The sequence below is a fragment of the Spermophilus citellus genome (genome assembly GCF_964194105.1).
Source record: "Spermophilus citellus genome assembly, chromosome: 14".
NCBI classification, from domain to species: Eukaryota; Metazoa; Chordata; class Mammalia; order Rodentia; family Sciuridae; genus Spermophilus; species Spermophilus citellus.
In genome coordinates this window covers 69,289,315-69,316,947 of record NC_138194.1, presented here as the reverse complement: position 1 = coordinate 69,316,947, position 27,633 = coordinate 69,289,315, and the positions used below count along the sequence as shown (strand labels likewise).

Genomic DNA, 27,633 nt, shown 5'->3' with positions numbered 1-27,633 from the left:
TTTCCTTCGAGCCAGCAGGTAAAGCCGCAGCGGCGGAAGGGAGGAAGGGAGGGGCCGCGTGCTCTGGCCGTCCCGCCTGGCGACGGGGAGCGGCCGGTGGGGGCCGGGGAGCGCCCCAAGCCGTGCCCCCACCCCACGTCTGACCGCGCCCGGCCCCCCCACCGCCAGTCCTGCTCATAATGCCAGAGTCGCCTCTCCACGCATCATCCCGCCCTGGGGCGGCCCTGGGGCAGTTGACACCGCGAAGCTCGGAGGGCCGGGCGGCCAGGCAGCGGGGAGGAAGGGGGCTGGGGGGGGATGTAAAAGATCCCGGATGTGGCTGAACCGGAGCCCCTTCTAGAGGGAGTGACTGGCGCCGGCGCAGAAGGCCCGAACTACGGAGAAGGTGGGGGTGGGGAGAGACTGACTTCCCGCAGGCTTAGTGCTAGAGTGAGCCGGGGGAGGTCGCCGGGGAGAGAAAAAGAGTGTGGGAAAGCCAAAGGGAAGACTAGGAAAAAGGGTAGTGGCTGGGAGGAAAACAAAGCGGCTCCTTTTCCAGGCGCACTGGGGACCAGAACAGAAAAGTTGGGAGCTGTGCAGGGTGGGGAGGGGTGTTGGTAGTGGGAGAGGACGCGCGCTCCTCCACTCGCCCTCTAGCGCGGGCGGGCAGGGCGCGCGCACTGGGGAGCGGCGGTTGCGCTGGGCCCCGAGAGCTGTGGGCACCAATCAACGGTTGCCATAGCAGCGTTTGACGTCATCGTGCGTGTGGTGCCCCTGCTGCCGGGGCTGGTGATTGGAGGAAACCCCGTGTCTGCGGAGCTGCTGTAGCCTGTGAGCAGCGAGATCCAGGGACAGAGTCTCAGCCTCGCCGCTGCCGCCGCCGCCCAGAGACTGCTGAACCCCCGTCCGTCCGCCGCCACCCACTCCGGATACAGGTAAGGCACCCGGCCGCGGCCGCCGCCGCCTCGCCCCGTTCTTTCTTGCTCCAAGCCAGCCTTGTGAAGGCGTGGGAGCTGTCCTGGCTCGGCGTCCCCTGAGCCTCTCGCCTGCGGTAGTGGCTCTGGGCTGAGGCGGAGTCTCCTTAGGCAGACACGGGCGGCGGCTCCTCTTCCGCTGGCTCGGGCGGGCACTCGCGGCCGCCTCCGGCTACTTGCTTCCGGACCGACGCCTCAGCACCGATCGGCGTTCGTTCCCCTGACTCTCTTCCTCCCCGGGTGGAGAAGGTGCCCACGCGCGGGATCCCCGGGGGTCCCCCAGCTCTGGAGGGCTGATGAGGCATAGCCGAGACGCTACCGGCCGCGATCCGTCCCCACCCTTGCCCTAGTGGCCCCTCACATCCTCTGTCCTCGCCCCACTGCCCCTCGCTTCCGCCGGAGATAATGATCGGCAGCCGCGGACATTGCAGTGGCGCAGGTGAGGCCGCCCCCTCCCCTCGGCTCCCCTCGCTAGCCTCGCCTCCCATTCCCCTCCCCCTCTCCCTCCTCCGCGGCGCAGCCTCCGCGCCCCGCGCTGCGGCGGCGGGGAGGGGCTGGGGACCGCGGGGACCTGGGCGGGGGGAGGGCCTGGCCGAGAGCGGGCCGAGCTCTGGCCGGGCCAGCATATTGCCAGGTATACCAGGGCGAGACCGCTCTCTGGTGTCCAGGGCAAACCCACTACGGGTGAGGTTTGGGGTGGGGCTCTCCTGGGACCTAGGGCTGGATTTCCTGGGTTCTGCAGTGGGAGGAAGGACTTGAATTTTCCCGGTCGGGTGGGGGAGGGGTTGGCTCTTCCTACTCGGGAATGGGCGCGGGAAGTGCGAATGGGGGCGCCGAGTCCCTCGGGCTAGAATAGGGGTTGGAGAAGACCGCGGTGAGCGTCGGAAATTCATCCCGTGGGGAGAACTAGAAGGTCCCTGCTCCGGGTATTGAGACTCACATCCTGCTTTGCGGGGCGGATAGGCTTGAGCTTAACAGCCGGTGGTGTCCCCTTTGGGTTGGGTGTGGTTCTCGCCCCCTCCCCCACCTGCCGCAGCTGTTGGGTGCTTCTGTACTCTGCTGGGACACCGGTGGTGTCCGGTGGCTGGGAAGACAGCGGTGGGAGAGCGGGGTGTGTCCGCAACGGGACTGGTAGCGGTTCCGCTTTTGCGGGCGGCGCTGGCGACTCGGCCCCCGGGTGGGGCGAGCGGCTCCCCCCCACTTCTGACTTGGGCGGGTGCGCGGGCTGCTCCTCCCTCTTGCTCTGTTGCGGCTGGGGAGGGGGGTGGAATTAACACTCAGCGGTAGGTTGGGCTCCTTGACACAGATCCGCCGTGACAAAGAGAGTCGGGGACTTGTGCGGAGCCGCAAGCCTGGGCGGAGCCAAGGAGGGGAGGTGGTTGCCGACGGCTCAGACCGGCGCGGACCGTGGGATTTGCACTTTAAAGTCACGGTCTGCGCGATTTCTTTCACCCTACCATACGTCTTAAGTCAGTTGAGGGTTAAGTGGGTGCGGCGAGTCTTCTCTGCAGTGTAGAGGCGAGGCATTGGAACCCAAGTTATTCTATGAGAAACCTAATCCACTTCCTCTTGTACCAAAGAGGATAGGGAAACGTTTATATTGGTTTTAGGACATTTTTCATTAGATGCAACGTTAATCAAAGAGCATCTCGGAGTTCCTAGGGGAAAAATTAGTATTTCGAGAACAGGAGGAAAATGAGATCACAAATATTAAATAGTTTATTCATTGAAACAGTACAGCTCTTACTGAAGCTAGGTGATTGTTTGTTTAAATAGTGCTAACTGTTCAGAAAAAAGAAAGTGTAGTGGGATTTCCTTGGGAAGGTAAAGTGTATGTCACTTTCATGGTGTGGGTGGCAGTGGCTCTTCTCTCCACCTTTTAATAGTGCATTTCTGGCATCATTCTGTGGGATCCCTGTATAGTTTTAGTATCTTTCTCTGTGTTGCAGACCCTTTAAAAAGGATTGTTTTTGAAGAAGACCAGCAGAGATAAATTGAAGTTTAAGGAAAGTGAATTAGGTGAAAAGACATGGGAAAGGGCAGCTTGATTGATAACATAATAAAGTTGTGACTGCTAGAATTAAAATGCTTTGAGCCTACATTTAAACTTATTAAGCACAGTGACATTGGGTGCTTCCAGTGTGACATATTTTAGTGTGTACAGATAGGACTCAATGGATATTTTTTAAGCAAGTGTGCATATAGCAAGAGATAGATGAGGTCTTAGCATTAGATGTTGCTCCTTGATGTTTTAATAATCAAAATGTCTAAGAAGAACCATATTTGTTCGTTTTTCCCAGAAAATTATCATGCTATAATCAGCTGGCAAGATCTAGTAGGTTTGGGATGGGGATACTAACAACTAAAACTTAATCATTCCTGACAGAAGTAAGTATGATGAAAGTTAAAAGATATGAATTATGACAAACTGGCATGACTCATGGTTCTGGAAGCATAGAAATTTTAATGCTCTTTGTAGGCATTGTTTTTACCAAATGAAGAGAAGCTGCATAAGTTTTGGATTACTTAGTGATATTGGAAACAAGTTATGATCATTCTCCTAAGAGACCTAAATTTTAATTCCCCATGTGAAGAATCCTTCACAGATAACTAGGTTTGAGGTGTTAATATGACTTATTAAGCACATACAACTTTTGAGTCTGTATATTTGGGAAAACATTACTAAATACTCCTTTTTTTTCCCCCTACAGAACATCCAGTCATGGATAAAAATGAGCTGGTGCAGAAGGCCAAACTGGCCGAGCAGGCTGAGCGATATGATGACATGGCAGCCTGCATGAAGTCTGTAACTGAGCAAGGAGCTGAATTGTCTAATGAGGAGAGGAATCTTCTTTCAGTTGCTTATAAAAATGTTGTAGGAGCCCGTAGGTCATCTTGGAGGGTCGTCTCAAGTATTGAGCAAAAGACGGAAGGTGCTGAGAAAAAGCAGCAGATGGCTCGAGAATACAGAGAGAAAATTGAGACTGAGCTAAGAGATATCTGCAATGATGTACTGGTGAGAATCTGTCTAGCTTCATTATTATAGCATAGGAAATGAGCATCAGTTTTTGTATGACTCTACCCCTCCTTTGGTTTTTCTTTTCCTTTGAAAAATTGTTCTAAATTTAGAAGTCTTCAGGATGTCATTACTTAAAATGTGTTGAAACAATTATAGATAATTTGTGTAAAATAAATGGAGTAATGATTATCAGTTCAGTTTTGCTAAAAACAATAAGCTATGGAGGTATCTTACGTGCTAGTTGGAAAGGAACTGGATTGCGTTACATTTCAATTATGGTTAAAATATCTAGTAATTCCAAAAGTGAAATCTTAAATATATGCATGTGGATATAGGAATTCTACACACTTTGTTTTATGGAAGGAATGTAATAGGATGCTCACATAATGCTCTTCTCTGGATTATCTGTTATAATGTTAATGAAATGAGTCAGCCATGCAGAAAACTCTTTGACTTCAGTTGCTTCTTCCCCTTCTTGCATTTATTTGTTGGAAGTCACCTTTGAATACCAGCATCCACATGAAAGGTTATGAGTAACTCAGCTTGATTTTCCTGGTGCAAGAAGTAGTTTAAATATGTAGTACTTACTGTGTTATAGCACTATGTTTCTCTGAAAGCCTAAAAGAATTAGACATTGCATTTTGGTTAATTTTAATGTCTTTTTATAAGCTATGGTTTTCTGATCCAGAAAAATTTGAGGTAATCTAGTTAGAGAGTCCAGCCAGTTAGCATATAACGTTTTACATACATGAATACTTTCCCTTTTTAATAAATTGAGAGTTTTTGGAATAATACTTAACGTTTTACCAAATGATTATAGTTCTAGGACTTCAGGTTACATATATTGGGTCTCAATATGGCAGGTCTCTGCTATATAGAAGCGGGCAGTATCCTAAATTCTCTGGACAAGTTACTAAATCTCAGACTCTGGAAATTCACGTGTGCAGTATTTAGGATTTGAACTGTGTTCATGGAAGAACTACTGTAATGAGCAATATAGGATCATTTTTTATGTAGTTGTGGGGTTTTTGTTGTGATAATTTTACAACTCATTTAACACACCAGTCTTTATTAATGGAAAAGCTTCAATTCCTAAATTGTATTTTTCTCTTGGCTTTTTTTTTTTTTAATTTATTTAAAAGTGAGCTCACATTCACAAAATCTTATGTGGCAGTTAAGGTCTTGGGTATATTTTTTGTTGTTTGCTTATCTGAAATCTTTACTATCACAGCTATAATTTCTAAGGTGAAAAAAGGAATATTAATCTTTCATTGAGGCTAATTTTATACTTAAGATTACTAAATTAAGCACTTAAAATTTGAAATTGTTTTTTCTATAATAAAACATACATTGTGTTTTTAATTTTTTTCTTTCTGTTTTTCTTCCTTCTGGTGTCTACCCTGCCAAGTACTCATTTTTATTTTACTTTCAAAGGTGTATATTACAAATTGTAATTTCCCTTAGAACAAAATTCAGTTTTAGGAATAAAGGGGGGAATATGGTTAACAAGCTTATTTGCAACCCCTGGTAGTTATTTGTATTTTTTTCACACACAAAGTATCAAAGCTCTTGTGAGGATTTTCCTAGGAAAAAAAACTGTAGCAGTTTTGACTTTGGTTTCCTTATCAAGGAGAGGAAAAAAAAAATCTACATAGAAGCACTTGATGAAGATGATCAAATTAATCTCTAAATAGCCTCTAAGATTATTAAGGGGGTCATTGGTTATCACTAGGCATGACATGTTCACCTCCTTGAAATAGCTCTAACTTTTCACAGTTTTCACTTTGAAAGTTTAATTCCTTTATATATAAATGGCTTAGAGAATTCTAAGCTTTGCTTCCAGGCTTGGTCTTAGCAAGAATAATCTCTCAGTGATCTTTCCATGGCTCATAATGTAAAGTAGGTGCTCAAGTATTTGTTAAATAAACTAGCTTATTTTGGGGAAAGAGGATAGTAGGATTAAGTCAGCAGTACTGCTAATTTTCCTAGGCATTTTCTGTTTCAACTTGGTAGGGAAATTCAGCATTTATTCATGATAACTTTATTCTTTACATATGGGCAGTTCCCTATCATGTTTTTCAGAGGTGAGGTTGACTTGGAAACATAAAATTCCTTTTCCCTTTTCTAGTAAAATGGAAGAAACATAGCAGATCTGATATTTTTCTTAAATATTTTTTTCTGGACCATTGTACTTGATTAATAAAAGCATGTACTTTTTCTTAATTTCAGAGGAAAAAAAGCAGGTAATTTTTGTGCAGAATTAATGTTGGCAGGGATGAACCAGATTGCATTGTTATATTGAGTCATGTGTGTTATAATTGTTGAGACAATGTCCTTTCTTCCCCCCCCAAAAAGCAGCCTAATTGCTAGAGTTCTCAGTTTTTCTGAGGGATCCCTAACATAACATTCTGGTTATATGCATTTGTCAGGTGTTTAGTTTGTGCCATTTAAGAAGCAGACAAAAAAAGAGACCAGTGTTACTCTGTGGAAATTAGGGAACATTACTGTGGGAAATGGTCACTGGAATAATCTTTACATTTTTTCCTTATGCAGTAGAACTTGAAATTATTTCTTATGTGTTAATTTGAAAAATAACTTATGTAGTTATGTGAATTAATGCAGTCTGCCTTTTCTGTAGGTGCTCTTGTGGTTGGAAGGACTTAATGCTAGTGATAATCTAATGCTACTGCTGTTTAAATCTGAAATATGCAGCCAATAATTAGGCAGTTTTTATCTTGGAAATAATGATGAAATTAAAGTATGAAGGAATACATACTAGAAAACCTAATTCAAACTCAATTCACTGTATTGAGTATAATGAGCTCAAGAGTTTGAATCAAAACAACAGTTTTACAATGTGAAAACCATTCAGTCCCTCTTGAATACAGAGCTCAATTAAATAGAACCATGGGGTTGTTGTGGAGGAGGAGGATCTGGTAAAGCACCTTGACTTCCTTCTGTGTCCTCAGCTTTGTGGCTGTTTTAAAAGCAGTGATGAACCTGCCTTTACTAGTACAGGAGTCTCTCAACTCAAGTCCATGGATGGGATTTAAATGATCCAAGAAAGTTGTGTGTGTCTCTGGGGCAGAGGCTTCATGCCGGCCATCAGATTTTCAATGTATCACTTAAAAATTTGAAACCTGGTATATAAGGCAAAGAAGAGCTTCCTTTCCTTATTAAAGGAGGTCTAAGAGAGGAAGCTGTACAATTGTCTACCATTTGTAACAGTTGGCAATGTAGTTAAGTAATCAATTACTGTAATAGTGATTCAGTTAACTTGACTGAATTGCATTTTGTTATGCTGCTGTATTTTATTTGCCTGGAACAGTGTTAAGATGTGGTTACTGGGTACTGATTTTTATCTTCAGCCCACAGACTGCTTTTAAGCAGAACAGGGTCAAGATAGGAAACTAGGCAGTGTTTGGGTCTTACCTAGTTAGAATCCTTCTGTATGTGCCTTGGGCTTCTAAAAAGACTTCTATGTAGTGTTAGTTTTTAAGCCTAAAATTATTAGGTATGGTTTATACCCTGGAGTAAGCATTTCTTAAAAGAATTCTGTAGTGCTTAACCCATATTGAATTCTTCATAGTTATATATATATATATATATATATATATATATATATATATACACACACACACATGTCTGTCACATGTGGCTTTTGGTGTGTTTTAAAGTACTAGGAATTTATGTGATGGAGATACCTATAGTACCTTCCAGGAAGTAATAAATTGGTCAGTTTGGTAATGAGTTTCAGTAGTCATTTAATGGTAAGTGCTGGCACTCAGGTGAGGTATTTTGTGTAGTTGGGCAGTCTGAGTTATATAAAGTGGAAGTGATAAAAATAAATGAAGATGAAGGTAGGCAGGTAGGAGTTCCTTTTTTAGTGTAAAAGGGAGTAACCAATTAATGTGATCAAGAGCAACACATTGCCCATTTATATTAAGCAATACTTAGGAATGAGATCCTACTTCTGAGAGATGCTGGATTACCTGAAGATGTTTAGTGATAAATTGTGAAAATAGTTAAAAGTGAATTAAGAGGGAAAAATTATAGTATTTGAGATTGAAATTAGAATGAAAAATCTGAGAAGTCTCAAAAATATAAGAAGAATGTAGACACTTGTGAAATAATGACCCAACTCTTTTATTCTAAGAAAAAATCTTTAGCCTTATCTTGTATATTTGAACTAAAAAAGTGGGGAATAAGCTATCTTAGGGTTATAATAACTTACAATGAGTAATTTTTTTTCATTTTTTAAGACTAGTCAGTTTATCATTGAAGAAATCCTACAGCACCTTTAAAATGATAGAGTAGAAGCTTCTTGTTAGCTATTTGAAAAGAAGCTCATATGTTTTCTAAACATTTATTTTAAATTAAACATTTATTTGCCTTTTTTTTTTTTTACATGGGATTAAGACATTTTCTTTAAATATGTGTAGATCCACAGTTTGGAAATCATTTCCTCTATTTTTTGCATAAGCCATCCTTCTAAATACAAATGCATCCTCCATAAAATGCAGTTTGGATTGAGAAAGTAAATAGGCCATTGGTTCAGAATCCCATATGTGCTGATTTTTCTGATCTTAGTTGTTCATCCACATCTTTTCATAACTGTATTTCATTAGTTAACATTTAAGTAATTCTAGCTGGTATAGTGGCATAATTTTGTAAACAAATAGCACACTCTTGGTAAGCATGTAATTGCTTTTAGAAGCTAAAGGATATTCCTGAGAGTGACTGGAAAACCCACAGCCTCAAGCACTGAGCCCAATTTATGGGGATCAGTGTTCTAAGAATGAAGAACCTAGAATAAACACGTCTATCTATTAAGTGGAATTGGTAAATCCACAAATTAACTGGAGTTTCTTTAAGGGAGTTGTTATGTTCAAGATCATTCTATCAGAATTTTAGGGAGGGATAGCCTTGATGGAAATAAAAGCCTTTTTCGGTTTTGGAAGAGATGAGATTAGAAGGAGAGATGGATACAAGTCAGATCATGAAGGCCTACTGAATGCTCTAAATGTAGTAGGAATGGGAACTTTTAAGGTCATGGAAAACACTTTATGGAAAGGAAACAGCTCCAAATTTTGCTTTATCCTGTTTTATAAAGAAATTTAGAGCTTCTTATTAATAATAGATTCTTAATGCCTTCCGTCAGGTTGTTAATCATTGCTTACACTCTCATTTTACAGAATTGGTTTTGACTTCTGGGGGCATCTTTAACCTGTGAAAGACTTAAGATTTTTTTTTCCCCCTGAATAATATTCCTGTTTTCATGTCTGAAAGTGATTCTAGCACTTACAGGACAGGAAGCCCAATATTAGGAAGTAGTCTACCTTTATAACTTTTACAAATCAAATTCATTCCGCCATAAATTTTTCAATTTCAGAATAAATGAAATTTCAGTGCATTTGTACTGAGGAATGTGTGGGAAATTTTTGAAAGTTCAAATTATGGGTTTTCTCTCATGTCAACTAAGTTAAATAACTTCTACTCCTTTGAAATTCTAGTAGGCCTTTTTAAGAGTTTTTCTAGAATTCCTAGGATCCCTATTGTGATTTCATCCTAGTTCCCATAGCTTATAGTACTATTATAGTTTTACACTGAGAATAAACTGTGCTGTAAGTTTTAGGGGACTCAGAATTACTGTGTCAGTATGCTCAAGGCCGTAGTTTGTCTTGATTTTGAAGCTCCCTGTCCCAATTTTTTTCTCACTACAAACTGCTACTGCTATGTTCCCTAGATCATTAGTTTTCAGTAGTTTACATTCATGCTGATATTCATTTGTATGATACACCCCATTGGTATTCCCAGCATTAGACTCAAAAGAGAAGTGTACATTGCCAAATAAGAAATGATTTTGTAAAGATAAACTTGATCTGATTTTAATGAACAAAAAATAAATTATAAATGTTCTTTTACAGTTGCTACTAGTCATTCACTTGAACTTGCTACTTTCAGAAAGTTGCACATATTTCTCATTGTAACTTTCTAAAATGCTGTTTTCATTTGCTCCTTCCTTGTCCCCTACATAAAGTCTTTAGCTGTAGTTTGTTCTTCTGTCTGTCCCTGATTCAAGCCATTGCTAATTCTCATCTTTCTGATCTAAGGGATTTGTTTCATACTCTGATTTAGAACTTACTTTAATCTTGATATGTAAGTCATTTTTCAACTAGAGAAGATTGGCTCCATTTCTTCATGCTTCTTGAAAACAGATCCATTGACTCCTGTGGTATTTAATTTGTAATGAAAGTACACTGAAGGAAAATGATAAATTTAATTTTTTCAGGCACAAATTTGAATTTGGCCTGGGAGGAATATCATGCCAGGTCAGCCTAATACAGTATTTCCCATTTCACTAGGGGCATTTGTGTACAAGAGGTCATAGTCAACTTGTTTTCCATTCAGTAATTCCCTGTATCACATTTAATTTACAGGGAGTGGCTAATTTTTGTTACATTGGGGATTTCATTTATTTGACTTCATTCTCATTCATTATACTTGCTTTTCTCAGAAATGTTAGCTCTTTTCTTAAAGCATAATAAACACCCTTGCCCACCCAAGTTTAGAATGACACATTTGGACCTCATTCAACCCAGGACACTTGATGAAAATCCACCAAAAATATATTATTTAAAATTGAGAACCTTCTAATTACACAGGATGTACCATAGTAAAAGCAAGTTCTCAGTTCAATATGATGAATACTTTTAATACTGTGGAAGATATTGGAAAGAATAGCATCCCAAAATCATCGTGCTATTTTGTCAAGTCATGGCTTCCTGTTAGTTTCCTTTCTAATTGTTCCCATCTGATAAGAGATGATGTTTAGGTTCTTCTTGTTTGTTTTGTTTTGGTGGTGATGATTTTGCTCTACTGGGGATTGAATCCAGAAGTGCTCTACCACTGAATTGTATCCCTTAGTCCTTTTTTTTTTTTTTTGCAGGGGGGCGGGGACGACCAGGGATTGAACCCAGGGGCACTTTACCATTGAGCTATATCCCTATTTCTTTTTAGAGACAGGGTCTTGCTGAGTTGCTTAGGGCTTCACTGAGTTGCTGAGGCTGGTTTTGAACTCTTGGTCTTCTGGCCTCAGCCTCCTGAGCCGCTGGGATTACAGGTGTGCACTACCACACCTGGCTCCCCTAGCCCTTTTTATTTTTTGAGACAGATCTTGCTAAATTTAGAGTACCTAGGCTGTTCTTAAATTTGCCATCTTGGTGCAGCCTCCCCAGTAGCTGGGATTACAGGAATGTACCATCAGGCCCAGCCAGACTGTTTCTTTCTGGATCACAGGAATAAAACCTGAAAGGGTATTCACATCTAATATTTCTAAAAAGGAAACTAACAGTGTGTGCTACTTTATTTTAGTGAGGTGAATTGGTACAGGTTCTGCAGGCTTAACTATGAAACTCTTGTTTTTCTGTTAAATGTTTATTAACTACCTGCAATTTAGTAAGCCCTTTGCCATAGAATAATAAATTTAAAAAGCCCCTGCTCTTGTGTTGACATCCTGGAGAGGAAAAAAACATGTACACAAGTAATAGAACATGAATTAGGCTGAGCATTGTTTAGCACAAGCCTGTAATCCCAGCTACTCAGGGGGCTGAGGCAGGAGGATTGAAACTTCGGCCAACTTGGGCAAATCAGTGAGACCCAGTCTCAGGATGAAAGAGAAAGAGCTAGGGATGTAGTTCAGAGGTGTAGAGCACTTGTCTAGCATGTGTGAGGCCTTGGATTCAATCCCTAGCACCACCAAATAAATTTTTAAAATAACAAGATTATGAGAGGTTAAAAAGTACTGTATATCATGGTTGAACATTGAAGAATTCATCTTCAACTGACTTTTTTATACGGGTCTGATAAGCAGTGCGCCACTGCCTGTGATCCCAGCAACTCCGGAGGCTGAGGTAGGATTGAAAGTTCAAGGCCACACTGGGCAATTTAGCAAGACTGTGTCTCAAATAAAAAGGATTGGGGATGTATCTCAGTGGTAGAGTGCTCCTGGGTTCAACCCCCAGTGTCACAAAAAATAAAAAGGTTCTAATAAAATTTAATCCTATTAGGGAATTTATACATAATATACAAGTTTTAAAAAGCTATAGAAATGAGACATTTTAAGCAAACAAAGTTTTATGATGAAAATAATTGCAAAATGGAGCCTTGATTTATTAGAAAGTTCAGCCTAGGTCAAGGTTGAGGCCATCTGTAGAAGGAGCTCTGGGGGAGTGGAAAAAGGAAATCCCTCAAAAGAGTATCAGTTTTAATGGGTACCATTTACTGCTCAATGAGTTCTCTTGGGTACTTTACCATTTTGATTGTCTTTAGAGGTTACATTTTGGATTTGTTTTAAATTTTTACTTCTTTTGTGGTGCTGGGTATTGAACCCAAGGGCACTTTACCACTGAACTACATCCCCTGCTCTTTTCATTTATTTTTATTTGAAAACAGGGTTTCACTAAGTTGTTCTGGCTGGCCTCAATTTTGTCATCCTTCCAGCTTAGCCTCCCAGGTCTGGGATTTACAGATGTGAGCCCAACTAAAAATGGCTTTGCTTTATCAAATTGGTTTTAATAAATAAAATGATGAAGATTTTACCATCTGTTTATTGTTGGAAAATGTGTTCAGTTAAGTGACTGGTCAAAAATTCTCTTAACTTTGATTTTCTCATAGAACACTTAAAATTTACTCCAGTAGGCCAATTTTTTAAAAAAATGTTTTTAAAAACACTGTACTTTATGCCAGGTGCAGTGGTGAACACCTATAATCCTGCCGACTCCAGCAGTTGAGGAAGGAGAATCACAAGTTGGAGGCCAGACTGAACAATTTAGTGAGACCCTGTTTCAAAAAATAAAATACTGGGGATGTAACTCAGAGGTAGAGTGCCCTTGAATTAATCCGCAGTACCCAACAATATCAAAAAACTTTATACTTCCTGCTGTTATTTTTCTAGCCTTTGTGAGCCAGAGGCAAGCAATTCCCTGATCCTGATTTAACTTAGCAATTTTTAGTCCCACTTATTGTAAGCCATTTTACCCAATTGACTTTTCTAAAAATCAGCAATAAATAACAGTCCAAGCATTGTGTCTTCATTATTTTGTGCAGTTAGTTATCTTATTTTGTTTGGCATATAAATTAGGGAGCAATACATTTTGCAGGAATTACGGTGTTTTATGGTAGCATTGATATTTCTCAAATATGCCTTTGCTTTATCAAATATCTGGTTGGTTTTAATAAATAAAATGATGAAGATTTACTATCTGTTTATTGTTGGAAGATGTATTCAGTTAAGTGACTGGTCAAAAATTCTCTTTAACTTTGATTTCCTCATAGAACACTTAAAATTTACTCCAGTAGGCCAAATATTACATAAAGTAAAAACATCTGGAAATACCTATTTACTAATTAGTTCATTGGGGAATTACTGGGCATGGGATACTTTTCCAGTAAACTTATATCCCCAGTCTTTTTTTATTTTTTTGAGACAGTGTCTTGCTAAGTTGCTGAGGGTTTTTTGTTGTTGTTTGTTTGTTTGGTACTGCGGTTTGGACTGGGGGCTGGATTGAATTTAGGAGCCAGGGCACTTAACCACTGAGCCACACTCCCAGCACTATTTTGTAGTTTATTTAGAGATAGGTTCTCACTGAGTTTGATTAGTGCCTTGCTTTTGCTGAGGCAGGCTTTGAACTCCAAATCCTCCTGCCTCAGCCTCCTGAGCTGCTGGGATTACAGACATGCACCAACACACCCAACTGCTGAGGATCTTTCTTCTCTTGCCTGAGTCTCTTGGGTTAGCTAGGATTATAGGTGTGTGCCACCAAGCCTGGCTGGCATTAACATTTCTAAAGAAGTTCTTTTCTCTGGTTGTTTGGAAGCAGCTGAGGAAGTTGCAGTTCCAGAGATGAATGGAAGCCACTCTAGCCACAAGGGGGAGTAAGAGACTAATTTCCAGATTAATGGGCTCTGTTGGCAACAAATTAATGCCCTAAAAAAAAAAAAAAAAGAATATTAAGAGATCTAGGAATGATATGCAGCTGAGTAGCTCTACAGAGTAAAGTAAAAGTTGTGTAGATATTATTTTTCTATGCATGGAATAATTATACATGACAAGAAATTTGAATTACATTATCTCCTGTTAAGGAGGATTTTTTATTTATTTTTGTGCTGCTGGGAATTGAACTCAGAGGCTCTCTACCAATGTCCCCAGCTCCTTTTATTTTATTTTGAGACAGGGTCTCACTAAATTGGAGTCTATTGTGAGTTTATAAATTGAGAATGGAATTTTACAGAGTAATTGAATTTTAGAGTTGAAGGACTAGCCAGCCTAGCTTTCTCATTTTAACGGACTGAGAAATGAAAGATGAAGGATTTCATGACTTAACGTTAGGTCATATAATAAACATTAATACGTTTAGCCCTTTACATAGTACCACCTTATTGAATTTTTTCTATATGAGGGTTGGGGGATTTTGTGAGTACACACTCTTAATTTTACTATAAAGATGATCGCTTCTGTGTTAGACTTTGGGGTTCTATACTTACTGAGAATCACATTTGAGGGCTCTTGTACATCCATTTTTGCTTCTTTTAAACCACTGGTGGGGTTTTCTTTTTGTTCCCTCTTCTCTCTCTCTCTCTCTCTCTTTTTTGTGTGTGTGTACACGTGTGTGCGCACATGTGCATGCATGCTTTGTTTGAAAATAGGTATGTATGTATTGTGATTTGTTTTATTCAAGGAATAGAGCCACGGTGGTAAAATCTCAGAGGAAATGCTTATGGAGACTTGATCTTTATTTGGCAAGGTTATGTCACAGTTAGCCCAGCTATATTTTCAGACTCCCAGGAATGTCTCATTAGGGTTTGATTTGTTTTGCTAATGATTTGTATGCATAATTACCTTTGTGAAAATTAAGCATAATGTTGTAACCAGTTGGTGACAAATTTCATCAAGACAAAGTGAGAACCCTTTTTCCCCTCCACCTTAAAATGATTCTATAAAATTTAACTCCCAGTTGTTTTTCTTTACAAATGTATCATTGTTTTTGTGCCATTTCTTTCCTGAATTCAAAAGTAATACCAGCACAATATGGAAATAGGAAAATACATGAGTACAAAAGAATATGAGGGTATGTATACACTGTTAAGCCTATCTTCCAGAAGTAATCACTATTTAAGAGAATTTCTCTTTAAAATTTGTTTTTAGATTAAAAATTATAATACTAAATAACCAGAGAGAAAAATATCTTCTCTACATGTGGTAGTTGTCTTTCAACTTTTTAAAAAGTATTTTAGATTTAGGAAAGATTGGCCTAAAATGGTTTGAAGAATTTCTCATATGTCCTTCACTGATTTATCCCAAATGTTGTTGTGTTATATAACCACCATGTAGTTTTCAGAACCAGGAATGTAATAAAAAATAATAGGTAAGGTATTGCAGATCTTATTTAAATTTCACAAATTGTACCACCATATTTCCTGGATGGCTCCAGAATTCTCTATTCAGGAGATACTTTGCATTTTGTTTACTCTGTTTTATTGTGGATCAGTTTTTCAGTCTTTACCTTTCATGATTTTGGCACTCTTTCAAGAGTACCTGCCAGTTATTTTGTAGATTTTCCTTTGATTTATATTTGCATGGTTACTCCTCACCATTAAATTCATAATTTTGTTTTTGGCAGGGGTCCTGGGATTGATACTATGTCCTCCTCAGTGAATCATTGGAAGGCATGTGATTTTTGTTCTGTTATTTAACCAGTAGCACTTTTATTGAGTACTTGTTTTTAATTTTAAGAGTCTAGTCTGAAAAAGCTTAGTCTATGAACTTTTATTCCCTTTCAAAAGAAAGGAAAAGGAAAAAGTGGCCTTGAATGTAAGGAAATCTAAGGGATAATGGTAGAGTAGATAGTGTTTGATGCTTTAGAAATGCTTTTCTGGGATAAAACGGGAAGGGAGTTTTGAAACTAATGTTGCATTAATGTAGCTACTTTTAGAGTCCTGTCATAATTTTGTCTTTGAAACTCTTGTCACATTTCTTGTGGCAATTGATCAGGTTTCCTGACTTTCAAACAAGTTCACTTGCCTCACACTATCTTCCCATCCTCCACTGGGTTTTTCTTTGCTCTCCTCATCTTTTAGAATCATTGCATAGAAAGCAATTTTCCAAGGGTCATGCAAGCGTAATTAGGAGGTGTTTAGCCTGCCCTTTGCTACTGTTTCTGAACATATGTGCTTAGTGTATAGTGCCCAAATACTTGTCATTTTAAAAGAGCAATTTCTTAGGCTTTCAGATAAACGCTTTTTTTCTCTTCTAGCAAAATATTCATTATCAGACATACCATCAACTCCAGTAATTTCTATCATGTTTTAACTATTAGAAGTTTGGTGTACGTATTGAGTTTTTGATCATGAAGACTATTTTGAAAAGTTATCTTTGTGTAATCCAGTTGGGATTTAATGTTTGATTGTGTAAAATGTCTTTATGGAGCCTTGTAAGTAAGTTAAGAATCCATGTGTATAAGGGGATGGTGCCCACCTTGTAGCCCAGCTTTTTGGGAGACTAAAACCAGGAGGATTGCTTAAGTCAGCAAGTTCAAGGTCAGCCTGGGTAGCAGGCGTAAAGATTATAAATTATATTTGCTTTGGATAGTAATTCAGATTATTATAGAACATAGGATAGAGAGTGAAAAAAATGAAGCTATTGTGATCTCATTCCACTTCATCAGAGGTATTCTATTAGTCCTTTTAGTATCCTTCTGGGAATTTCAGTGCCAAGAAAATAATTATATTCTTGAGGAGTAGTGTCATTTACTTGGTGTTTTGTAATTGGTATTATCCCCCTGCCCCCTTAATGCTTCTTACTATATTGACAGACACCTTGTCTTTTTAACGTCTATCTCTTATTAACAGAAATCAGTATTTTCTCTTCTTTAACTAAACTAAAAGCTCTCCACTAGACATCAATGGTACAGACAGTGTAGAGGAAGCTGAATATCTTACGAGAATTAACCTTAGGGAGAACATAGCATTTAGAACTAAGTATTTAGGACAAACTTTCTTTTCAGTTGTACTGAGGTGTGATTGGGGGAAAAAAGGTATTATATATTTTAAGGTGTATGGTATAGCAAAACTTCTTTTTAACCAACAGTTCTTAAAAGTGGTATGAGGTCCTGGAAGTTTAATAGAGTGGCTCCATGAGGTCATGACAATATTAAATAATCATTGGGTCCCTGTCCCTGTTTTGACATCAGCACTGATGATGTAAAAAGCAAGGATGGCTTAAAATCTGGTTACCCAACACGAATCTAGGCAGTAATTCTGTAATGTACTGGCAATCATTGTATTCCTCCCCACCATGCACTCATAATGAAAAAAGAATGCTTTTAGTATCCTTGGAACAATAAAATTAATTGTAAGAGTCTTTACATAGATATCTTTGTGTAGCAGAATGGAAAATACACTTGTCCTCCTGTCTATGGGGGATTGGTTCTAGGACTGCTCCCCCCACCCCCAGTCAACAGATGTTCATGTCCCATACATAAAATAAAATGATGAACCAATCAGTGTTCTCCCTCATACTTTAAATCATTGCTAGATTACTTAATACCTAAAAAAAAAAAATGTTCTGTAAGTAATTATTTTATTATATTGTATAGAGAATAATGACCAAAAAAAAAAAAAAAAGTTGTGTCAATTGTGTATTAAACTAGCTATCATTGTGGAATGTTCTTTTTACAGAGAACTACAGACAAACTGATTATTCAGATTTGGGTAATTTGGCAAACATGAAAATTAGTGAAGTAAGCCAGTCACTTCAAGGAAATTAAATGGTATTTGTGACAATGATAAAAATGAGAACTCTGAAAATTTACAATTCCCTACTGTTACCTTAACAGCTTTCCAGTAAATTTTTATGAATAGAAAGGTGTCTTGAGCAAAAATATTTTAACCAAAAATATGAAACTATTTGTTAATATTTTTCTTTCTGGAAAGTGTACCAGTTGAGAAATAAGTACCATGGTATTTTTAAAATATAAGGAAATGAGTTAAAAGCTAGGGTAATTTCTGGGTAGGTGAGTTGGCTAGTTAGAGAACTGTTTTAAGATTACTATGGTATGCATATTTTCTTTTAGTAATTTGCTTAATTAACTTGGACAGGACTTTTAAAGGGGAAAGAAAGCGTGGCTCATACTAGATTTTTTTGTTTTTCCTTCCAAGAAAAATGAAGACAACATTTCTTTGTTGCTTATTACATGGCAGACTCTGTACTAAGTGTTTTCTAGACTGTATACTAACTCAGTCATCCTTCCAGCCCTATTGATAATCCCCTTCTTCTTTTTTTTTTTTAAAGAGAGAGGAGAGAGAGAGAGAATTTCTTTTTTAATATTTATTTTTTTTAGTTCTCTGCGGACACAACATCTTTGTTTGTATGTGGTGCTGAGGATCGAACCCGGGCCGCACGCATGCCAGGCGAGCGCGCTACCGCTTGAGCCACATCCCCAGCCCCGATAATCCCCTTCTTAACAGATGAAAAACATGCAGCCCAGAGAAATTGCAGAATTCTGTAAAAGTGACAACACAGATAGTAAGGAGTGAACTGGGATTTGAATTTAGGTAATAATCAGCATAGATCTCTTGGTGGGGAGGGGCGGCAGGGAATTGAACCCAGGGGTGCTTAGCCACTAAGCCACATCCCCAGCCCTTTATATTTTGAGACAGAGTCTGGCTAAGTTGCTGAAGCTGGCTTTGAACTTCGTTTCTCCTGCCTCAGCCTCCCAAGCCAGTGGGATTACAGGTATATGCTACTGTGCCTGGCTAGCCCTCATTTTATAGTTGAAAGTTGTGACACCTTGTATAATGCTGTACCCACAACCACTCCTTTTAAACTCAGGTTCTCATCATTGTACTTTTGTAGTTGAACAAACTTTAGAACCTTGCATTGTGTACTTAATAGGCTGTTCTCTTAATTTTTGTGTGCATTTTGAAAATAGCTATCATTCTTTTCTACTTTTCCGTTTTCTACTTTGCCTTCATCTTCATCATTGTTCCACTGCTTTCTGAACAGTGCTGTTTCCTTTTATGCTTTATTCCTTCTTTTCTCTCTGCATTTGTTGCTTTCTTCTGTCTTTCAAATCTGGAAAATTAGCTTTCATTATTCTTTCAGTTTGACAACATTACCTAGTTGCCTCTTTTGTAATTTCAGTTAACGTAATCCAGTGAACGTTACTTTCCCTTACAGTTGAAAAAGACCCCATCTATCATCCCCTCACCCCCACCACCACTCAGGGCTTTGTTTTTGATAGGCATGCACTCTGCCACTGAGCTACATCCTCATTCTCAGCCCTTTTTTAAAACATTATTGAGACACGGGCTCTATTAAGTTCTTCAAGACTGGCCTGGAACTTGGCAATCTACCTGTTTCAGCCTCCCAGGTAGTTGGTGTTGCAGGCCTGCACCATTGCCCTTTTTTTAATCCCATATAAGTGATCTCTCAATAAGTTGTTGAGGCTGGCTCCAAACTTTTGATCCTCCTGCCTCAGCCTCCTAAACCTCTGGGATTACAGGTGAATGCACCACTGAGCCCAGCTTGGCTGAACTCTTAATGGGCATTTCTTCATTTGGCATTGTCTGGAACCACTCATTGCTACATTCAGCTACGATTTCAGTTGAGACTGAAATATCTTAATTAACATGACTTCACTTGCATTTGCAGTGACTGGGGGTGGCATGCATGTCATTCTTTTTAATAGGATAGTTTAACTTCTTATACAATAGTTCAGGGCTCCAAGAACAAAAAGAAAATCAACTTGGGGGGCTGGGATTGTGGCTCAGTGGTAGAGTACTTGTCTAGCATGTGTGAGGTGCTGGGTTCAATCCTTAGAACCACATAAAAATAAAGGTATTGTGTCCAACTACAACTTAAAAGATATTTAAAAAAAGAAAAGAAAATCAACTTGGTAGGGTCAGCATTTCACCAGAAACATTTACCACTGTAGACGCTTGTTTCTTGTGGGTGCTGGTTATTACTGTTTTGCAGCTAATTCAGAGTTCAACTTGAGTAAAAAGGTGCTTAACTGTTATTTTAATTTGCAGGCAATTTGTTAGTTTATCATGATTTACCCCAGTGTAAAATAAGAGGTTTTTAGGAATGCATAAGTTAATACAAAAATAGATGACTCATTCTTAAAAACATTTATTGACATCTTGTTTTAAAGAGGTTTAGTTTTCTGGTGCAGTTTAAAATTCAGCCTCTTAAATGATTAACTCTTAACTAACAGTATCTGCTTATGGTCTTCATTTCTACATACAGAATGAGTAGCTGGGTTAAAGTGTTTTACTTACCCACTACTGGAACATAGTGGGTAAACACATGCAGAGTTACAATTAAAACACATTTTTCTAATGATTGTGCATATAAATAGATATACACTACTAAGCGACTACCTTATGGAGTATAAACAAAGTGTTAGATCTTTTTTTTTTCCTTGTAAGAATTTGGCTTGTCTGGGGCTCATTGTCCAGTTGAAAATGGACCTACCTTGAATTCTAGAGTATACTAACACTTATAAGAAGGGAATGGGTGGGGTGAGAGTGGCCCGTATTTTTGTCTGTTTAAGAGCCTTCTCTTCCAGTATAGTCACCACTTTTTTTGCTTTAAAATGGTTGTAGAGGGTGATTTTTACTGTTAGGATTCAAATAAGCTTTAATTGTTAAGAGTTTTAAACAGAACTGTATGATGACATTTTAATTTTATCTGCTTTTCTGTGATTTCTAAGCATGTATCTTGTAAGGTAAAAGATCATTTTAAAGAGATTAAAGTTCTGCTTAGATTTTTAAGTTTCCATCCTTTTACTGTCTAATTTGCTTTTGAAAATTAAGCTTTTACTTGAGGGTATAACCTATTGTGAGGTATTACTTCAAATTATGTTCTTATAAATGAATTTAATTTTTTTCTGCTTCCTCTAACATGAGCTTTGGTTCTGTCATTATGATTTCTGCTTCAGTTATTTTTCTAGAGTCTCAAAAGATTTGTCTGAAGTTCTTTGTATTTTTTGTCATGATTGCATTTAAATGGAAAGTTTGCCAGTTCATTAGAAAATGTTCTTTAATATTAACTATCATGCATAATATTCATTGAAACCAGCATGTGAATAGAGAAATACTGTTAAGGACCTATATTCAGTTTTATTCTTAAATAACAAACTAAGTACTAACTTCAAAGTTTAAGCTGCCCAAAGCATTCTAATATTTAAGCTACAAATTCATGAACCCTTTGCATTCTCAGCTATCTTAATGACAGTAATTGGGTATGAAAGTTCTTAGGCAACAGTATATGTTTAAGAAATGCAGTTACATTGTTTTGTAAATGTTTTATTCTAATTATGTCTGTTTCTGTTTCTTTTCTTCTTAAGTCTCTTTTGGAAAAATTCTTGATCCCCAATGCTTCACAAGCAGAGAGCAAAGTCTTCTATTTGAAAATGAAAGGAGACTATTACCGTTACTTGGCTGAGGTTGCTGCTGGTGATGATAAGAAAGGTATGTTGTATTTGTTTTAAACCTTTTGGCTGAACTTGTATAAATGTGGTAGTGTGGAAGTAGTTGCCTTCTGAAATAAAAACAATTTTTTGTTGTTTTTTAATTGCTTTAGAGCACTGAATAATGAGCAGAAATGTTTAGGCAGATTTTGTTTTTGAGTGCTGAGAATATATATATCTACTGCTTAATATTGCTATTCTAAAATTATGCTTTCTGAAAAGCAAATTTTGGGTACAAGGATGGTTTTCCAGAATTGGTTCAAAATAATAGAGGCCACAGCATAACTGAGAAGCAGTACAAACTAAGTATTGAAAATGGAACAGTAAGATTACAAGGTTGTTTTGTTTCAAGATTAACAAATAGCTAATCTGATCTAAAAGACCCTCCACCTCAACCCCACCCCCACCGCCTTTTTTTTTTAAGTCTTGTTCAGTTGAGGTCATTACAGATTATGTTTCAGCCAACATACAGGGTATTAAATAAAAGGTTTGGTTCAGGGAGTAAAGATTAAGTGCAGACTACTTTATCAGTACATTTTGGTGTTTTATTATCCAGGGATTGTGGATCAGTCACAACAAGCATACCAAGAAGCTTTTGAAATCAGCAAAAAGGAAATGCAGCCAACACATCCTATCAGATTGGGTCTGGCCCTTAACTTCTCTGTGTTCTATTATGAGATTCTGAACTCCCCAGAGAAAGCCTGCTCTCTTGCAAAGACAGTATGTATTTTACTTATTATGTGGAGATTTACTAATCTTTATTATTTGAGCACTGAAATTTACTTCTTTTTAAATCACAGGCTTTTGATGAAGCCATTGCTGAACTTGATACATTAAGTGAAGAATCATACAAAGACAGCACGCTAATAATGCAATTACTGAGAGACAACTTGACAGTAAGTACAAATAGCATCATTAATGATTAATATGAATGAGGAAATAATTTACTTTTTTTTTTAAAAAAAAAAAAAGCCCATATGAAGAAAACTCTTAATATATAATAAGAAACAGAAATACATTTTCCATTAGTTACAGATCTATTGTAAAATTTTTAGTCCTCAAAATTTTGTGAATCTATGATTTTTAACTTTTAAATGAAATTTTTCATTTCAAATCTTGAGTGTCTTCATATTACTACTGAACAGTTTAATATCAAAAATAGAGACTGTTAAAATTTCTTCAAAAGTTATTCTTATTAAGTTGCCTCCATATTTGCATAGAATACAATAAGGCACTGATAACATCAGCTGGAATTTTCAGGCACTTTGCAGAATCCAAGTGGAAATCTACTTTGCTTAGTCTCTTACTTTAAAAAAATAAAATGACTTACAGAAGACTATAATTGTCCTAATTATATTCATATTTAGAAAAAGAACCCCAGTACCATCACAGAAAAAATGAACAGTAGTTCCTTAAGTGATATTAAATATCTAAATCCATTTTCAGTGGTCTCTTTTTTTTTTTAACAGTTTTTTATTTGAATTGGGATCCAAATGAAGTCCACAGATAGCAATTAATTTATATGTATCCTTGGTTCTTTAGATTTTTCCATTTTTCTTCTTAAGATAAATATTAAATTTGAAGTTTTGATTCTCAGGTGAAAAAAATTACCAAGTATCTGCTATGTGTCAGGTAGAGGGGTAGAAATTAGACATGGTAGTCTAGAATTGCTAGGTTTTGTTAGTTTTAAGGCATTTCTCTTGGGAACCACATTTTGTTTTATGTTTCAGTTCCAACTTCATTGTAGTCCACTGCCAATTAAATAGCTAAAATTATTTTAGTGAGTGAGTATGATTTGGAGCTATCTATAAACTCACTGTATTTTATTTAATTGAGTGAATCAGGCATGGTATCTGCACACCTGTAATCCTAGCTACCCAGGAGGCTGAGGCCGGAGGATTTATAGTTCAAGGCCAGCCTGAGAAACTTCTCCAAGACCCTGTGTCTTCAAAATAAATTTAATAAAGGCTTTGGGTGTAGCTCAGTGGTGAAGCAGTTCCTAGGATGTGTGAGACCTTAGGTTCAATCCCGAGTACCACAATGAATCAACCCAGCCTATTTTCATGTCAAATGAAAGAAACACTTCACTTTATTAGCTAATTTTAATATTAATTTCTTTTTGAGAAGCAGCTTAAAAGTTCTTTTCTTGTTGGAAGTGAGATGGAACCTGAATTACTGTTTTGTGTTCTCATTACTTTTTCAAGAGGGCCTAATCTAATGTACACATGGCAGCTGAATTTTTGTGTCAGAATAGCTTAAAATGTATACTGACTGCAACAACTGAATAAGAAGAAAGCCAATGTTCCCATTTTGATTGTCACTATTTACTGTTTTCTCTGAGCCTTATTATTATCATCAGCTGATAAAATTGTAGGTTGATTTGATCAATCCTCAACTGAAGAAATTTTGCACAAACCTAACCTAGTATTTGAGTCTGAATCTGGTTGACCACAATTATCAACATACTATCCCAGAGAACTATCTTGTGTCAAGTTTTTAACATTTATACATGAAATTCAAAATTCCTTGAAGGCTAGAACTAGAAAGAGACCTTAGAGACAGTTTCATCATGTCCTGAGAAACTCCTATTGATATAACAGGAAGCACAGATTATAAAAGGTCATTTGGCTAGCTGTGTGACCTTGGAAGTAGTCTTATTTCCAGGCCAGAGATATATTTGATTAATAAATAAATGAATTAATGGAATTTTTTTCACCTGTTGCAGGACAGTAATAATAGTGAAAATGTTAATAACAATCTACAACACTATGAAACAAGTTTTGTTTTTGCCTCTTAGAATATTTGATTCCGACCATACTATTTGGTTCAGCATTCATTTTGAGTCATATAAATAGATGGTATGTTTTTCTAAGCTAAAAATGTTAGAAAAGCTAAATTTGCAGTTAACCCAGAGTTGATACTGATTGGACTTTTATATGGTGTAGGATTTTCTTTGGAGTGGGAGGTCAGTCAAAGCTCTATGAGGGGAGAGTAAACAGCCTTATTTCCTTGAACATGGGCCAAGTTAGGTTAATTCTGCTTTACTTGCACTCAACAAGTATATATATATATATATATATCTCAGATTGGGGCTTTTCTTCTGGACAAGATATTTTGATAGTTTTTGATACTTCATTGTTTTGTTTTAATTGATTTCTTCTACTTCACCTTTTATGAATGACAAAAGTTTGCTACATCTGACTTTGTTATTTGAAGACAACTGTGTTGTATATGTATCATGCTTACAAAGATGAGTAAGGGGGAAATAAATGTATTAATGTTGAAGTGTGTTTGAAGCTGCTTTCAGTAGAGCTACCTTTTTAAGAATACTCTTCAACAAAAACACATGGTTACATGCTAGGACTTGGCATACATATGAAAGTTTTCCCTTTTCTCCAAACTGAAACATGCTGAAAAACCTTTTCCTCCTTTTTTTTTTTTTTTTTTTTTTTAAACCAGTTGTGGACATCAGATACCCAAGGAGACGAAGCTGAAGCAGGAGAAGGAGGGGAAAATTAACCGGCCTTCCAACTTTTGTCTGCCTCATTCTAAAATTTACACAGTAGACCATTTGTCATCCATGCTGTCCCACAAATAGTTTTTTGTTTACGATTTATGACAGGTTTATGTTACTTCTATTTGAATTTCTATATTTCCCATGTGGTTTTTATGTTTAATATTAGGGGAGTAGAGCCAGTTAACATTTAGGGAGTTATCTGTTTTCATCTTGAGGTGGCCAATATGGGGATGTGGAATTTTTATACGAGTTATAAATGTTTGGCATAGTACTTTAGGTACATTGTGGCTTCACAAGGGCCAGTGTTAAAACTGCTTCCATGTCTAAGCAAAGAAAACTGCCTACATATTGGTTTGTCCTGGTGGGGAATAAAAGGGATCATTGGTTCCAGTCACAGGTGTAGTTATTGTGGGTACTTTAAGGATTGGAGCACTTACAAGGCTGTAGTAGAAACAGATATCCCATGGATCCTACATGTGTGAATCATGTGTTTCTGTGGAATAGTCAATCTCAGTGTGCACAACTTTGACTACAGCTGCAAAAGTGCTTCTTTAGACAAAGTTGTGACCCAATTTACTCTGGATAGGGGCAGAAACGGTTCACATTCCATTATTTGTAAAGTTACCTGCTGTTTGCTTTCATTATTTTTGCTACACATTTTATTTGTATTTAAATGTTTTAGGCAACCTAAGAACAAATGTAAAAGTAAAGATGCAGTAAAAATTAATTGCTTGATATCCATTACTTCATGTATATCAAGCACAGCAGTAAACAAAACAACCCCCTTGTATTTAACTTTTTTAGGGTTTTTTGGTTTTTGGTTTTTTTGGGGTTTTTTTTTTTGTTTTTGTTTTTTTGCTTTTGTGGTTTTTTTTTTTTTTTTTTTTTTTTTTTTTTTTTTTTGATACTTACCTAACATGCATGTGCTGTAAAAATAGTTAACAGGGAAATAACTTGAGATGATGGCTAGCTTTGTTTAATGTCTTATGAAATTTTCATGAACAATCCAAGCATAATTGTTAAGAACCCGTGTATTAAGTTCATGTAAGTGGAATAAAAGTTTTATGAATGGACTTTTCAACTACTTTCTCTACAGCTTTTCATGTAAATTATAGTCTTTTGGTTTTGAAACTTCTCTAAAGTAAATTGTACATTCTTGGAAATGTATTCCTTATTCCCTCTTGGCAGCTAATGGGCTTTTACCAAGTTTAAATGCAAAATTTATAATAACAAGAATACTACTAATATAACTACCATTCTCAACCGTGTCCCATGTTCCCCTTCCTCCCCCCCCCAAAAAAAAAAGAAAAAAAAACTGTTTTCTGGGGGAGGATGAGATTGATTGGAAAAAAGTTTTGTGTTCCATTCAAAATTTTGGTACATGGCATTTTCTAACTTAGGAAGCCACAATGTTCTTGACCCATCATGACATTGGGTAGCATTAACTGAAAGTTTTGTGCTTCCAAATCATTTTGGATTTTAAGAATTTCTTGATATTCTATGGCTTGCCTTCAATTTTGATCCTTTGTCAGGTGCACAAGATTACCTTTCTTTTTTAGCCTTCTGTCTTGTCACCAACCATTCCTATTTGGTGGCCGTGTACTTGGGAAAAGGCCGCATGATCTTTCTGGCTCCACTCAATGTCTAAGATACCCACCCTGCTTCCTTTGCTTGCATCCCACCAACTATTTCCCACATCCTCTTTACTGCAGCACATCTCTCCTTAGTTGATGAGATTGTGTTTATCTCCCCGTAAACCCTACCAATCCTGAATGGTCTGTCATTGTCTGCCTTTAAAATCTTTCCTCTTCCTCTCTTTAAATAATGATGGGGCTAAGTTATACCCAAAGCTCACCCTGCAGAATATTTCCTCAGTACTTTACAGAAAACACCAAACAAAAATTCCATTTTAAAAGAGTTGTATTTTTTCCCCCTTTTAGAATGTAAGCTCCTCAAGAGCAGGGACAATGTTTTCTGTATGTTCTATTGTGCCTCGTACACTGTAAATGCTCAATAAATATTGATGATGGGAGGCAGTGAGTCTTGGTGATAAGGGTGAGAAACTGAAATTCCAAACACTGCTTTGTTGCTTGTTTTATTATGATCTCAGATTAAATTGGGAAATAGTGGCCTTTTGGGACTATTTTCCCAAATAGTATATTCAAATAAAAGTGCAATGGAGGCCTTGGGGTCTTTTATTTCCAGGAGAAAAGATCTCATGCATTTGGGAAAACAGTGCATCTTCTTCACAGTTCCTACCTTACCTGTTGATTTCTCCTGACTCCCCAGGCCAGGTTGGTGAAATAATCGTTTTTATAGCTAAGGAGAATTAATCTAGTAGACTTAAGGATGGGATCTCATTCAAGTAAATTATAAATAAATCCAAAACTTTTCAAAGTTTGCCTATTAGCTATTTATAGGCATTAGTCATCTAAATTAGTTCATTTCTGAAATAAATGTGATAGTACTTCACTGATAATAGTGATTTAATGTTTTCTACATAGTAGTGCCAATAAATGAAGAATGATTTCCAACTTGAGATTTTTTTCCCTTGGAATTTGAGTAATAAATTTGTTTATAACTTATTTCCCTAATTGTCCCAAATCAAGG

General features: G+C 37.7%; 1 protein-coding gene across 5 annotated transcripts; it reads left to right on the top strand.

Annotated features, from left to right (window-relative positions):
• Positions 1-27,207, top strand: YWHAZ (tyrosine 3-monooxygenase/tryptophan 5-monooxygenase activation protein zeta). Of its 5 annotated transcripts, none has more exons than XM_081266256.1 (7): positions 1-18; positions 725-914; positions 3,665-3,969; positions 21,384-21,507; positions 22,063-22,226; positions 22,307-22,402; positions 24,966-27,207. In XM_081266256.1, exons 3-7 carry the CDS (start codon positions 3,676-3,678, stop codon positions 25,023-25,025), a joined length of 738 nt encoding a protein of 245 aa, XP_081122382.1. In that variant the 5' UTR covers positions 1-18; positions 725-914; positions 3,665-3,675; the 3' UTR covers positions 25,026-27,207. The 5 variants fall into 5 exon arrangements, with proteins under 5 accessions (XP_081122382.1, XP_081122381.1, XP_081122380.1 ...); XM_081266255.1 differs by lacking the exon at positions 1-18 and adding an exon at positions 30-385; XM_081266254.1 differs by lacking the exon at positions 1-18 and having other exon boundaries at positions 413-914.
• Positions 27,208-27,633: the final 426 nt, after the last annotated feature.

Bases quoted from the DNA above. Each gene is read 5' to 3' on its own strand.
- YWHAZ (XM_081266253.1), top strand. From the start codon at position 1,359: ATGATCGGCAGCCGCGGACATTGCAGTGGCGCAG. The intron at 1,393-3,664 runs GTGAGGCCGCCC...TTCCCCCTACAG, and splicing joins CGGACATTGCAGTGGCGCAG to AACATCCAGTCATGGATAAA. The intron at 22,227-22,306 runs GTATGTATTTTA...TTTAAATCACAG, and splicing joins CCTGCTCTCTTGCAAAGACA to GCTTTTGATGAAGCCATTGC.